Below are 15,354 nucleotides of genomic sequence, written 5' to 3'. Positions count from 1 at the left end.
GTGGTTTGAATAAAAATATTGGATAAAAATGTGAGGAACTAAATCCTTTATTACACAATCACTTCATTTTAGGGGCTCAAAAGTAATTGGACAAATAAAGCTGAAAATAAAATGTTCATTTCTATTACTTGGATGAAAACCCTTTACTGGCAATGACAGCCTGTAGTCTTCAACTCATGGACATCACGAGATGTCGGGGTTCCTCCTTATTAATGCTCTGCCAGGCCTTTACTGCAGCGGCTTTCACTTGCTGTGTGTTTGTGGCCTTTCTGTCTGAAGTTTAGTCTTCAACAAGTGAAATGCTCAATTGGGTTCAGATCAGGTGACATGGCCATTCCAGAATATTCCACTTCTTTGCTTTAATAAACTCCGGGGTTGCTTTGGCTGTATGTTTTGGGTCATTGTCCATCTGTATTATAAAACGCCTCCCAATCAATGTGACGGCATTTAGCTGGATGTGAGCAGACAGTATGTCTCTGAACACCTCAGAATTCATTTGGCTGCTTCTGTGTCACATGATGGATAAACACTAGTGTCCCAGTGCCATGGCAGCCATGCACGCCCAAGCCATCACACCGCCTCCGCCATGTTTTACAGATCATGTGATATGCTTTGGATCATGAGCTGTTCCACGCCTTCTCCATACTTTTTTCTTGCCATCATTCTGGTAAAGGTTGATCTTGGTTTCATCTGTCCAAAGAATGTTTTCCCAGAACTGTGCCGGCTTTTTTAGATGTTTTTTAGCAAAGTCCAATCTAGGCTTTCTATTCTTGAGGCTTATGAGTGTCTTGCACCTTGCAGCGCCCCCTCTGTATTACTTTCATGCAGTCTTCTCTTTATGGTAGACTTGGATATCGATACGCCTACTTCCTGGAGAGTGTTGTCACTTGGTTGGCTGTTGTGAAGGGGTTTCACCATGGAAATGATTCTGCCATCATCCACCACTGTTGTCTTCCATGGACGTCCAGGTCTTTTGGCGTTGCTGGGTTCAGCAGTGCTTTGTTTCTTTCTCATGATGTACCAAACTGTAGATTTTGCCACTCCTAATATTGCAGCAATTTTTCGGATGGGTTTTTTTCTGTTTTCTGTTTTTGCAGCTTCAAGGATGGCTTGTTTCACCTGCATGGAGAACTCCTTTTACCGCATGTTTTCTGTTTAACCGCCCCCCTCAAGTCAACTCCAGGCCTTTTATCTGCTTAATTGATAATGACATAACGAAGGAATTGCTCACACCGGCCCATGAATCAGCCTTTGAGCCAATTGTACAATTACTTTTCAGCCCCTGAAATGAAGTGATTGTGTAATAAAGGATTTAGTTCCTCACATTTTTATCCAATATTTTTGTTCATCCCACTGAATTAAAGCTGAAAGTCTGCAGGTCAACTGCATCTGAGTTGTTTCATTAAAAATTATTTGTGGTAATGTACAGAACCAAAATTAGAAGAAAGCTGTCTCTGTCCAAATATTTATGGACCTAACTGTATATGTATATAAAGCCAGATTACACATAATCGTGTTTATTCACCCTGATAGTTACATTATAATTAATAATAATTTGATATTTTGATCCTGTTGTATGTGTCCTGGATAACTCAGAGAATATTCTGGTTATACAGACTCTTAAAAGCAGAAAATAAATCCAACCAAGCCGGGAGAAGAGCAAAGCACAGCACCACCTAGCAGCCATTGTACAACCCAGGCACTGAAATCTTTTATTATCTTAATGGCCTTTCAAAAGAAATTTCCAATATTTTCAAACCTGTAACTGTGATTAAAATAATCTCTGGCAATGTGAATGTTATAAGGTGACAAAGTTCTGTCCCTGCATCCAAATGCGATCCTGCGTTGTCACAAGGACTTCTGATGGGGGATACAAGTTGTCACCATCAGTGATATTCTTCATTTTCTGTTTGCAAGGCTACCAGAGCCATGGACCTCATAAAATCCAGAAATCCAGCTTTATTGTTAGGAAGAAACATATACCGAGCAATTCTAAGAATCAGCTAGAACGAGGTCACACAGTGTCCTTGCTACAGATAACAAAGTGAGAAGATTGCATCCCTGGGAACATCTGAAGATGAGAAATTCTAACTGAATCTAAAAACATATCAAGTTCAACTTCCATCTGTAACCCAAATAATTGCTTTGTCTTTGAGTAATCTGGTGTCATTTTCATTATTTTATATTATATCATTTCACTATATTCTACGATATATAAACGTCTGAAATGCAAATCTGCAATGTCAAAGTAAAAAAGGTGAAAAGTAAACAGACATAGCATAGGGACAAAAGCAGAAAACAACAATAAATAAAAACTGTTATCTGGAGGAGAGTTCGGCACATTCTATAAGTGTTACACAACACAGTAACAATGCATACTAAAACGCTCTCGCTCAGCACAACGCCTTTGGTTTGGAAACTGATGACTAATTAAGATCACATTTTACTGTTATACTTCCTTTCCTGAATGATAAGGAGACATCTGCACAACTTTATAAAGGAGCCTCATCCCAAACAACTCTGCTTACACTTTCTCCTCCTATCATTTGGGCCTGATGTATTAAAGCTCTCCAAGACCAGGGAAGATACAGTCTCATCAGTGAAGCTAAGTGATCAAGCAAACCTGGCATGAATCTGGTCCAGAATTGAAAACATTTGCTAACAAATAGCAAATGACTTTTAGGAAGTCCATTCCAGGTTTGCTGGATCCCCCAGCTTTACTGATGAAAGTGTATCCACTCCAGCCTTGGAGAGTTTAAATAAATCGGGGCCATTACATCTCTGTCACTGCACCAGAGTCCAAGCCTGATCCAAGTTCCACATCCCCAGACTAGTGAGTGATCTGTTTAATCTTCATATGCTCCCAAGCATCCAAGGGCAATGTTTGAACAAATAGTGGTTCACACAATGTGCAATGGGAGTGCTAAGTGTTCCCCCATACGTGAAATCACTATTTATATAAATCAGTATTTTTGGGTGGTATGGCATTGGCCCAGGGAGGTGAGGAAATAAGGTAATGAATCTTTACAATGCCTTAGACTAGGGTTTTGTTATTCTTATGATGCACTTTATGAATAATAAACTTAAAAGATGTAAAAACAGGAATAGATACCAGCTTGCATTATTACCAAATAAATATGCAAAGTCTGCCTTTCTTTCTGATAACAATCAAAAAGCTGTGAGCTGTTCAGGGGAATTCCGGTTATGGAAGAGCTAAAGAAACAAAAAAAAAACAAGAAAGATATTAAATGTATATTGGGCAATATGTTTCTGAATGGTAGATTGCACTGCAATGCCCACTCAGACCAAAAACTCAATTTCCTTTTAACTTCATGTCTGTCTGAATTAAATTTACAGCCCCCCCTAAAATACCAAATGTCAAATTTAATTTGCTTTCAGTTTTTCATCAACTCCAGCACATAGCGTAAATTCTTTTCTTTCAGGTTGGTTGGTCCTCTGATCTTGGTTGACCCGGTGAAAGGTTATATGTAAGCGGACCGTGTCACACGTCACCACGCTCACATTACGCGTGTAAATATAGCGTTTAGCTGCTTGTACATGTACACAGATGTAGGTCTCCCCAACCCACCCTACTGTGCTAAATGGGTGATTTATGACAAGGATGGACATCAGCCCCACAGGACTAAATCTGTTACAGAGGTGCTGACACCAATGTCTCCGAGAACCCTGGCTGAAGAATTCACAACCTCTCTGCTAGCTAGGACTAGGTGAATATACGACCATTGCCATAGTGACTACAATCACAATACAGCAACAGATATATATATATATATATTTATATAAGGGACACCTATACACAAGGCATGGGCATGTCAAGTATGAATGGAAACGGAGGATTGGAGAGAGTAATAGGAAAGGGAAAAAAGGTACAAAGTGTAAGGATGGGGAAGCAGAAAATTATATATAGAGAGGGGGAGGAAAGAAGGGAGAGTGAGGGACAGTAGAGAGAATTAAAGTTCCTCATATATACAGCATTCTTTGTGGAAAATTTTGTTGTTTAAAAATCCTGATCTAGGTCACCAAACCCTCATTCACATCTGGTGACAACTTATGGCATATGAATTTATCATTGCCTATGAATAAGATAGAATGAATGATTCACTCGCAATACATTGGTGTTTTACCTCTAACCACATTGCCACCCAGTGGCCAGAAGATAATAAAACGCTGCAGCTCAATCTGCAATAAAATATAAAGGATGTGTGGAATTTGCAAGGGACAGACAATATGCCATTCCTGGCCTACTTTTGAAATGCTACAAGCCTGGTTTGAATACTTTGACAAAAATACTACATTTTCTTGTATAAAGTCATTTTTCCTGTTGAGTTCCTAACTTTGCAATGCTGTAACTCCTAAAAAACTTTTTTTTTTATTTTTTCCTCTCTTCTTCCATACGGTATGTTTATTCTGTAACATCAAAGCCCCCCTCGTGGCCATGCCTGGCGTCCCTCAGCTGAAGGCGAGAGGAATACAGCAACATCCCTGCCTAGACCACCAAAATGTTTTCATGACTTGTAAATAATTCAGGCGTAATTACTGCTGAAATACCTTGTGTGCCTTAATTGCCTCTCTGACATTCTTTCTTGTGTCTTCTGCTATTAGCTGCCGCACGGTGAAGGAAAATATTCCAATTAATGGTCGGACACTGATTAAAGTCCTTAAAACATGGAAATCATATTCTCTACACGTTGCCCCTTTTCTGTGGATTTCAAACACGAGCCTTTGATCTAGATTTTGACTTCCAGGCAAGCAAATGGGTTCTAATTTTTTTTTTATCTTAGTTAAATTTAGCATGTATACATTTACAAAACACTTCAAGGCTGGAATACAATATTATCATGATATGATATTGGATAGATTATGGCTGAAGCCACTGTGAGGCCACTTTTTATAGCCTTCCCACCATACCTGCACCACCTTCTCAAGTTCCTTCTTGTGTATTACACTGCATAGCTGAACATATGTGACCCCCCTTTCCAAATGATAGAGTTCAGGTGATTTCATACGATTGTACTCCACCAGCATTGTGGTCACAGTTTGGTGAAGACACTTTTTTAGTTCCCCCATGACTGTGCTGAGGGGTACAAAGCCAGCTTCAGAAAGACATAGATTGGCCAGCTCTTTGTGAAAGAATTTAGGAGGCATGTACAGCTTCCTGTTCCTAACCCTGCTGAACACTTTAAGGAGGAATTCTAACATGTCTGTGATCCCGGTCTTCTCATCCAACATCATTCCCCCACATCAATTGGCCACAAAATCCCACAGGCCCAAAATTTTATGGAAACACCACCCAGTAGATTTTTCCATTTTCTATACATTTTAGAGTTTTATTATATTTTCTGTACAAAGCAAAAATAGAAGATTCAAGAAATATAAGCTATATACTCTCCAAACCCGATACAGAGATTTGAGAAATGTATTGTTTTACCTACCTGATACTTTTCCATTCTGTGCACCCAAGTCAGGTCACGTGCATCCCCAGCTTGGTAAGGAGCAGATGGAAACTGAAGAGGTTTTCTTCTCAAGTCAGCAGGTTCACCCATGCAGATGTGCATTGCAGCAGAGCAATTCACTGAAAGGGAAGGAAAGCAAACGTGTTAAAAGTTTTATTAAAATGCAATTTAAAAAAAAGCAGCAATGGAATCAGACAAAAGAATGAAAATGAGAAAAGTCCAAAATAATGTACAATTAAATTGTGAGATAACAATTAGGACTTCATTCAGACCTAGCACAAAATAAATGATGTAACTCTGGAAGTGACAAAATGGAACCAAATGGCCTTGTGCTGAGAGAGTTGTTACTCTAGGTGAGTATGATGCAGTATGAGTGGCTGAGTGTTGTGATTGCTCCATAATATGTACAGAAATGTCCTGGGCAGAAACAGCCAAGTGTATAGCATTTTCAGGAATGACAGCCAATAACTTGGCTAATAAGGAGATTGGACATAAACTGAAAGCAAAGTTCTCTCTGAGTGTAGTAGACGGTCAACTCTGGGCTGTGGGGTGTCACCAGGCTCATCTAGATGTGGTGAGGTATGAGAATATACACCAATTAACAGGGTCCAGCATTGGTAGAATTTTGATTTTTGGAGCTGGTGTCCCTGTAGAGCAGTTTTGCCATTGAAATGTACCCAGGGATAAAAGGTGTTTGAACAATGACATTGTGATTACTGGTGGATCGGTTTTGGCACTGTAGAAATGCAGAACCATTGTTAATTCTGCCCATGTGCCACCATGACACTATCCCCATAATAAAAAACGTAAGAAATGGAAAAATCATTCTGAAATGTTTGGCAGCCATATAGCAAACACTGGCTATGCTTCTAGCCAGCCCATGGGCGTCCCAAACGAAACCACGCTTTTCATTTATGAGTCGAGTCCAAAAATAAATACACAGCAGCCTAAGACGTGACCCCCTTCCCTATAAATATATATCACTGCCACTGGTCAGGAAGTGAGGGATTCTCTTCCTGTCCAGAAAGTATTTCCTGCATGCATATAACATGACCCCTTCCTGGAGAATTGGCACAGATAACATCTATTGTTCTGATCCATCTTCCTGGAGAATAAACAAACCATGGAATAAAAAAATGTCCACGTTTACACCCATCATCCCTGGGGAGCAGCTGACAATTGATTCCTATATTTTCAGTGCACACTAAAGGTCACAATTCAAAGGACTTTATAGAAAATGTGTATCAAAGGGGGAAAAGGTCTGCTTTTGTTTAAAAAGAACCAGTCTCAGGAGAGATTATACAGAAATGTGTATGCCCACGTTATAATTTAGGAAAAGGTACATACCCACCCTCATTTAGCCTGATATAGCTTGCACTATACACTAATACAGCTTCAGAGTGTGCATAACAGCATCAGAAAACAGCTCTGTAGCTTTTACAAGTATTGAGGATTACAGAGCATTGTTTTATAACTTGGGCAGGGCCAGGTATAATTGATCACATAGGCACACATATGGGACCTGATTTATTAAAACTTAAGATGGGAGAATATGGACTACCATAGTGAACCTGGGTGACCCAGCAAACCTGGAATGGATTTTGTGTAAGTAATTTGTAATGTTAGCAAATGTTTTCAGTCCTGGACCAGATCTATACCAGGTTTGCTGGATCACCCAGGTTCACCCATGGTGGTCTATCTTCTCCAGCCTTGAGCTTTAACCCCCCTTGGCAGTATTCCTGAGTGTGGGTCGGGGTAAAAAAACATGCACAAAGCGGTAACCCCGAGCCACACTCAGGGTAGCTAAAAACAATAAAAAAATAAACACACTTACCTTGTCCTATCGCCTTGTCCTGCCCGACAGATCTCCTCCTTGGGCCCCGTCCTCTTCTTCAGGTCTTCAGACAGCGACTGCAGTGATGTTTCCCAGGGTTTCCTAGTGACGTTGGTGCGTGCATCGGTGTGTGCTGGAGGAGCGCCGGGAAATTTGAATAATTTTGTTTTGGATTCAATACAAAATAGCTATATTGAATTCAATACCAAGAAATCTTTATATAATATATAAATAGTTATAATATATATATATATATATTATACATGCTACTGTACAGTTATATTACAGTTTTCAGTATTTTTATGCACCCTTGTCTTAACAGATTTTTTTTTTTTTTTATTATTTAAGGTTTATTATTAAATTTAATAAATATTGGACATATTTCTGTGAGTTATGCATAAGATATATAGGCCTACAATGTAAAATAAATTTCCATGCAAACAAAAGATGTAATGTTTTTGCGTAAAAAAACCCAGACAGAATTAGAACGCCGGGGGGTTAATAAATCAGACCCATTTTCTACATTTCTTTGACGGTTCACTTTCTATTCCCTGGAAAAAAAAGCACAATCCCGCAGAGATCAGGACACATAGATGCCATGTAGTGGTACTACTCAGGTAATTCATAGTACACCAAAGGAGCCCATAGCCGGTGTGATAACACATCACAATTTCATTCAACAAATGAGTCTCCTGGGGTAATACTTCCTGAGGGCAGATTGATAGTAAACAGAAGCTGTCTCACGTTCCCTGCCAGTCCTAGGGGCACTTCAGGAGGCATCATTGTAGAAACAAAACAACAGTTCACAATATATAAGTGGATGAGTAAAACATGGTGCTGGATAATAAAACACACATTATGTATAGATAATATTTTATATTAGGAAGGCGGTTCTGGTAGTTTTTGTATTCTTTGTAATAAGAATCCCTGAGCTGGGGCTATTAACAATTCTCCTCCAGCGGGGTGTCTATTGCTTTGTAAGATTATAGAGACAACTGTACCCCAGATTGTTTACAGTCTATTTAAGTAGCATATCTGGTAAAAATTAGGAGCCTTTCCTCCAAAAATGGGGGCTTTGAAGGGCACTGGCCCGTGCAATTTGTGTCCTGTAGACCCTACAATAAGGCAAGCAGGGAGATCAGGGGTCTATCCTGAAAAAGTAAAAAAAAACTGACAACCATTGGATTATATTTATTTATATATATATATATATATATATATATATATATATATATATAAAAAACACGGATGCTCGAACAATAGTATACTATGATACCGTCCTTCCATGACCTTCGGATCTTGGGGGAATCATTCACCTTGCTCATCACTGACTGCACCAAGGTTTTCCGGGAAGTAAGAAAATGCACCTTGATGCTCATATTGCAACCAAGCATTTTGTAGCTCTCCAAGGGTTTCTGGACAACTTCTGTGTAATTATTTGCTTGTTTGTTTCCAAGAAAGTGCTTGACAATGGCTTTGAATGATAACTAAGCGTTCTTTTCCACTTCTGACATTGTCCTGATGAAATGTTAATCTTTGATGAGCTGCCAAATCTGTGGACCATCAAAAACACCGGCCTTTATTTTTTTCAAATGACCGGCTAGGAAATGCCAAAATGAGGAACTTGGAACATTCTCCTTCAGTTGGCAAAGCTTTAACGAACTGCCTTATCAGACCCAGTTTCATGTGCAGAGGCGGGAATATAATATTCTTTCTATCAAATGGCTCATGTAGAATGTTTGGATCACCTGGTTTTAGGGCAGATCTTGGAGGCCAATTCCTTTCCACCCAATGCCTCTCACAAGCTCTGCTGTCCCACATGCACAGATAACAGGGACACTTGGTGTATCCGCATTGCTGACCATGAAGGAAGCATAACATGTTATGGTCAACACAGATGACCCAATGGTGTTGGTGATATTGCAACAACTCAATGACTCTCTTTATGTCTGCATATTCTTCACAAAGAGAACCTGAATGGCCAATTGGGACTGACCCAAATACATTGCCATTGTGAAGGAGGACACACTTTAAGCTCTGCTTTGAGCCATCGATGAATAGTCGCCATTCAGTTGAGTTATAGATTGGAATTCCCAATTCCTCCATTAAACCAGGTATGTTATGGCAATACACAAAGCCACTGTCAGTTCTAAAGTACTGCAGAAATGCATTTTCAAAAGTACGATACCTTTGTTCCTTTTCCGAGTAAGTTTTTCTCACACAATCTTGATGCCAGACGTTCTGAAGCCTTCTTCCATAGTCCCAAATCATTCAACTCATGCTGATCAAATCCCTTACAGAGTCCTCTTCAATTTCAAACTCTTCATCATTGTTGTCAACTAGTTTTTCACCATAATCATGTTCTTCAAGAGAGGGTAGTGTAACGAAAACCGGCATTGGGATTTCATCTGAATGAGGCACTGGGCGTATAGCCGATGGTAGACTAGGATACTCTATGTTACATTTATTTTTCTTGGTATATCCTGAAGTTTTCACTATACAAAAGTAACAGTCATTGAAATGATCTCCTGGCTCTCACCTAACCTAGGTATACGAAATGACATCTTATAACGTGTTCCCTTTGTCCACATCTGTAAACCCTTGGCACACTGTTTGCACACCTTATGAGGGGCCCAAGACTTATCTTGATCACCAAGTTTAATTTTGAAATATGCCAAATAGGCTTGCTCTACAAATGTGCTAATGTTCGCCCTTTGACTGGGAATGGTGAAACTGCCACCGATATAACAAAATGAATCATCGAGAAACAGCAGAGCCAGACATGATCTAAAAGAAAGAGAATAAGTTTGTAAGTAGAAAAATAAATTTTGCTTATTCACTGCATAGAATAGCCTATACAAATCCACGCTACAGTATTTGGCATTATTATAAGCAGTAGAGAAAAAACCTGACGTGATAGAAGAAAACTAACTGCACTTTCAGAATCAGCATACCTATTTTAGTGTAAATAAGCTTAAAAATTGAAGTCAACAAAAAATGTATTCAAAATTGTTACCAAGTATAATCCATATTTACAGTATATATATATAATCCATATGTACAGTAGGGTTAGGGTATGTAATTATATATATTTACATTCATAGGATGAAATAGTAAAATGAGTGTGGGGGTATATGACAGCCTAATATCTTAGTATGTAACTGTGCAAATATCAGGTCTTTGCGTTTCCTAAAACTGTTTTTTCTTTTAGTGAGAAGCTGTGATGGCAGAGGCACAAGCAAGTTTCACGTTGGAGTTACGGGCCGTCATGAAGTTTTTGTTTCTCCAGGGAAAGTCAGCAAAGGACATTCACACTGAGATGTCACAAACACTGGGGGAGAAGTGTCCTTCCTACAGCACTGTCAGAACCTGGATATCTCGTTTCAAGACTGGGCATTTCACCGTTGAAGATGAGCCCCGCAGTGCACGTCCCTCAACCTCAACTGACCTGGCAACCTGCAATGTCTATGGGCTAAATTTTTGAGGACCGGCGAATATCCGCAAAAAAGATGTCCGCAAAAAAGCCTAGATACTTGACATCTCACGGGAGCGTGTTGGGTTTGTTATCACCGCTATCCTAGACATGGCAAGCTTTCAGTGAAGTGGGTGCTGAAATGTTTGAACAGTGATCAGAAGAAGGAACGAGTTGAAGCATCCAAAGCCGTTTTGGACCATTTTGAAGCTGCACAGGACTTTTTGGCTAGGTTAGTGACTGAGGATGAAATCTGGCTCCAATCTATGACCCTGAAACCAAGGAACAATCAAAGAAATGGCGCCACAGCAGGTCCCCGCGGCCGAAGACGATCCAAACCCAGAAATCGGCCAAAAAAGTCATGGCGTCCGTTTTATGGGACAAAGACAGTATTCTGTTGGTGGACTACCTACCTCAGGGCTCTAGTATCACCAGACAGTAATATGCTAACCTCCTGGACCAGCTGAAGGAGGCAATTAAGACAAAACGCCGTGTAAAGTTGACCAAAGGGATCTTTTTTTTGCAGGACAATGCACCTGCGCACACGTCCAATCTTGTGGCTGCCAAATTGAACACCCTGGGTTTCCAATTGGTCCACCATCCCCCCCACTCACCTGACCTGGCCCCTTCGGAATATTATCTGTTCCTGAATTTGTAGAAACACCTGAAAGGGCAACATTTTGAGGGCATTTCTGATGTAAAAGATGCTGCTGAGAGCTGGTTTGTGGCCCAACCAAAAGACTTTTATTTAAACGGTCTAGAGAAGCTGCAACTACGCTGTACCAAGTGCATCAGTCCCACAGGGAATATGTGGAATAAATGTGTTATTTCATAACTCTGGCTCCCTTCTTTCTGGGCAAAGCCAGGAACTTCTCAGTGCCCACTTGTATAATCCATATGTACAGTAAATATATAATCTATATTTACAGAATATAAATATTATGAGCAGTGACCCATAGAGGCCCAAAGTTACCATGGTAACCCAGGAAAGCCTTAGTACCATATCAAACACACTATAGTGTCCTGCCTATGACAAGCTTGTTATTATCACCTGAATACACATTTTTATCACACAATGACATCCTGACACGCGAACTATAACTATTCGCCCTACATACTTCCACCCTCCAACTCTTCTCATCTACTCAAGATTTTGATTTTGTCACTTAAAACTTGTCAATAAAACTTGTTGAGAGAAATCGTTCAGTCACTAGAGAGGGCCTTCCGCGGCCGGATGTGACGTCTTTGGGGCTGTCTCGCTCGGTGCCTGTCATCTCTGTGTTTCTCCATTGTCATCCCGGGCTCTTAGCTGTCTGTCGGTGTCCGTAATTCTCACGCCATGGCAGAGGACACGGAGCGCAGCGATGGCCGCATCGTCAAGATGGAGGTGGACTACAGCGCCACGGTGGATCAGCGGCTGCCTGAGTGCGAGAAGCTGGCAGCGGTGAGAAGAGCAGGCGGGGTGGCTGAGTCACTCAAGTCTGGGGATTGTAGGCCGCACACAATGAGGGGGCTTGTTGGTGGTACTACAAGGCTCAGCATGTGCTGCCTGGTATGAGGGCAATGTGTGGTACAGAGAGGACATGCTGGGAGTTGTAGTACCTCTGCAGGGCACAACTCAGGCTGATGGGAGTCTGGAATATATAGCGGACCCCCAAATTCTATTCTCTATCAGGGGATGAGGTCTCCCTGTCTATGGGAAGTTACCATGGAGGGTCTCGCTCCTCTTGCTGCAATAAATATCTAGAAGTGGGGGGGGGGGGGCTCCCAGATTGTGTATGGATCACTGCCCCCTGTGCTTCTCTATGAAATGCAGGCAGATTATGGCTGCGGGTGCTGTACATAACTTCTTCTCATAACTCCATTCTGATGTCGTCAGTGGGCTGCCTCGGGGGAGGAGACGTAGTGTACAAGTGTCAAAATGATGGGTGAGAGTTCCTAATAACATTAGCATGCAGACCACCTGGGTAACACTGACATGTGATCCTGGGGAGGGAGGGGCTGGAGGTGAATTAGGTGGGCTCTAATGACTCGCAGCAGCTTCTAAGGAGCATGTTCAGTGATATCAGAGTCCAGGAGAGGAACCGATAGAACTGTGCTGAAGGCTTATAATAATTATATTGCCATTCACCATGGCCACTCCCCCAGATTCTTTCTTTTATCATTGTGTGTTGTATGTACATGATAGTAAATGTTTGCTGTTGTTACAGGAGGGAAAACTCCAGGAAGTGGTGGAGACTTTGCTGTCCCTGGAGAAGCAGACCCGGACGGTGAGTACAGGCAATATGGCTGCAAGTGTGGTAACATCCCAGTGACAGGTCTCTTTTATTAATATTACACAGTATTTAAATAGTGCCGACATATCACGCAGCACTGTACAAAGTCCATAGTCATGTCACTAGCTGTCCCTCTAATGTCCTCCCATTGTCATATGCCATTAATACAGTCTGTCAATTTTGGGGGAAGCCAATTAACCTAACTGCATGTTTTTAGAATGTGGGAGGAGACCCACACAAACACGGGCAGAACCTGCAAACTCCATGCAGATATTGTCCTGGCTGAGATTCCAACCTGGGACCCAGCACTGCAAAGGTCAGTGCTAACCATTGAGACACCGTGCTGCCCAATCTCTAATATCTCCAATTCATTGTGCTGGAGTTCATCCCACTGCAGCCCAGCTTCATAGATAATGTACGTCAGAGCCACATGTGGCAACGCATGGAGCGTGGGGTGCTCACCATGCAATGGGCACTACAAGTCACATAGGTGAACCTCAATGATCACCCACTGGATGGGATGGAAAGGGTCACAGGGGTTTGCTACTTCTATGTGACTACATGCTGAATAAAGTTCATTCCAAGAAAAAAAAAACTTCTGTAAGTGCAGTGTTTCCAATGTTTGACACTAAAAAGTCCTGAATTGTAAAGAAATAAATTGTGTTAGGAGACCATGAATTAAGGGTATTTTATTATTATTTAGTATCCTTTATCTCTCAGGATGTAGAGATGTTACCTTTGTCTTGTGATATAAGCAATGACTTGTAAGAACCGGCAGTGTTACATTTCCTGGGTTGTGTTTTAATTTCTCTTCTTGCTGATGTGTTCTGTTCTGCAGGCGTCTGACATGGTGTCCACATCCCGTATCCTGGTGGCCATTGTGAAGATGTGTTATGAAGCCAAGGAATGGGACTTGCTGAATGAGAATGTTGTGCTGCTATCTAAGAGGAGGAGTCAGCTGAAACAGGTCAGAGGACATTTGTGCTCACCAAACGCCCATATTTATCATTAGTGTCAAACAGTATTTTTATAGCGATAACATATAAATAATTATTATTAATAAGCTGTATTTATATAGCACCAACATAATAATATTATTATTTCTAAACATTATTTATTTAGTTATACCATATTATTAATAACCAGTATTTATATAGCACCAACATAATATTTTTACCCCCCCTGGCAGTAATCCCGAGTGTGACCCGGGGTTAAATTAGATTACAAAAAGATGTAAGCCCAAGCCACACTTTGGGTGGAATTAGGGGCTTACCTGGTCCTCACTAGTCCATGGCGTCTTCCAGCAATGTCAGCCCAGCCTCTGTGTCCACTTGGTCATGCCCGACTGGCATCTGTGTCCCCTGGCCTCGCATCCTGGCCTGTGAATGTTGGAGGCACAAGGCTAGGGGATGCAGACTGGGTTTGGGCATCTGACACATGTGCAGGGGACGGGACCCGTGGGAAATTTAAAATTAGAAGTATTTTTAAATGTCAAATTGGTACATTTTATTTAAGTTATTCATAGTGCTAGGGAGGTTAATGAACAGTATTTATATAGCGCCAGCATATTATTATTATTTCTCTTCTCATTGTACCATCGATTTTCCTCAGAACCAAATCTGTTTTTTTTTTCCCATAATGCTTCTTTGCGATTTTATTTTTATACCCTCAGAAAGTGTGACAACGTACATTTCTTGTTGTGTTTGTGACAGGCTGTTGCTAAGATGGTCCAGCAGTGCTGCAAATATGTGGAGGAGATCACAGACCTTCCCATCAAGCTGCGATTAATCGATAACCTGCGAGCGGTTACAGAGGGAAAGGTGAGGACGTCATTCTCCATTTACGTCAATGTGTTAAGATCCCTATATGATGTTATGCCAGAGTTCCCCCAGTATGTGGGTCATTATTTCTCCAGGCCTGAACTGGCCATGTGTTTCCTATTCTTTAGCTTTGTGACCTGTATGACAATGGCTGGTATCAGGACATTTGGTGTGCGGCTAAGTACTAACTTACTGTGCCTTTTGCTTTTTTTTTTTTTTTTTTTTTTTTTTTTAATTTAGATTTATGTGGAAATTGAGCGTGCTCGCCTGACAAAGACCTTGGCAGCTATAAAAGAACAGGACGGTGATGTGAAGGAAGCGGCCTCCATCCTGCAGGAGCTTCAGGTAACTACAAGCTAATGATAAAGTACCGTATTTTTCGGACCATAAGACGCACTTTTTTTCCCCCTAAAGTGGGGGGAAAATCAGGGTGCGTCTTATGGTCCGAATGCATATTTTTTTACTTACCTGTATCCCC

The 15,354-nt window shown here is 41.0% G+C and overlaps 1 protein-coding gene and 1 long non-coding RNA gene across 2 annotated transcripts in view; both read left to right on the top strand.

Moving 5' to 3' along the window:
- The window catches only part of LOC140332865 (uncharacterized), a 359,753-nt gene that overhangs the window by 66,208 nt on the left and 278,191 nt on the right, over positions 1-15,354 (top strand). The gene's annotated exons all lie outside the window — the stretch shown is intronic.
- The window catches only part of PSMD12 (proteasome 26S subunit, non-ATPase 12), a 7,707-nt gene continuing 4,380 nt past the window's right edge, over positions 12,028-15,354 (top strand). Inside the window, exons 1-5 of the mRNA XM_072414081.1 lie at positions 12,028-12,224; positions 12,991-13,050; positions 13,895-14,023; positions 14,769-14,876; positions 15,117-15,221. Of these exons, the coding sequence (XP_072270182.1) occupies positions 12,120-12,224; positions 12,991-13,050; positions 13,895-14,023; positions 14,769-14,876; positions 15,117-15,221 (507 nt within the window). The 5' untranslated portion in view covers positions 12,028-12,119. The remainder of the gene's footprint in view (positions 12,225-12,990; positions 13,051-13,894; positions 14,024-14,768; positions 14,877-15,116; positions 15,222-15,354) is intronic.

This window comes from Pyxicephalus adspersus, chromosome 6 (genome assembly GCF_032062135.1).
Source record: "Pyxicephalus adspersus chromosome 6, UCB_Pads_2.0, whole genome shotgun sequence".
NCBI lineage: Eukaryota > Metazoa > Chordata > Amphibia > Anura > Pyxicephalidae > Pyxicephalus > Pyxicephalus adspersus.
This window is presented reverse-complemented; position numbering and strand designations above follow the sequence as displayed.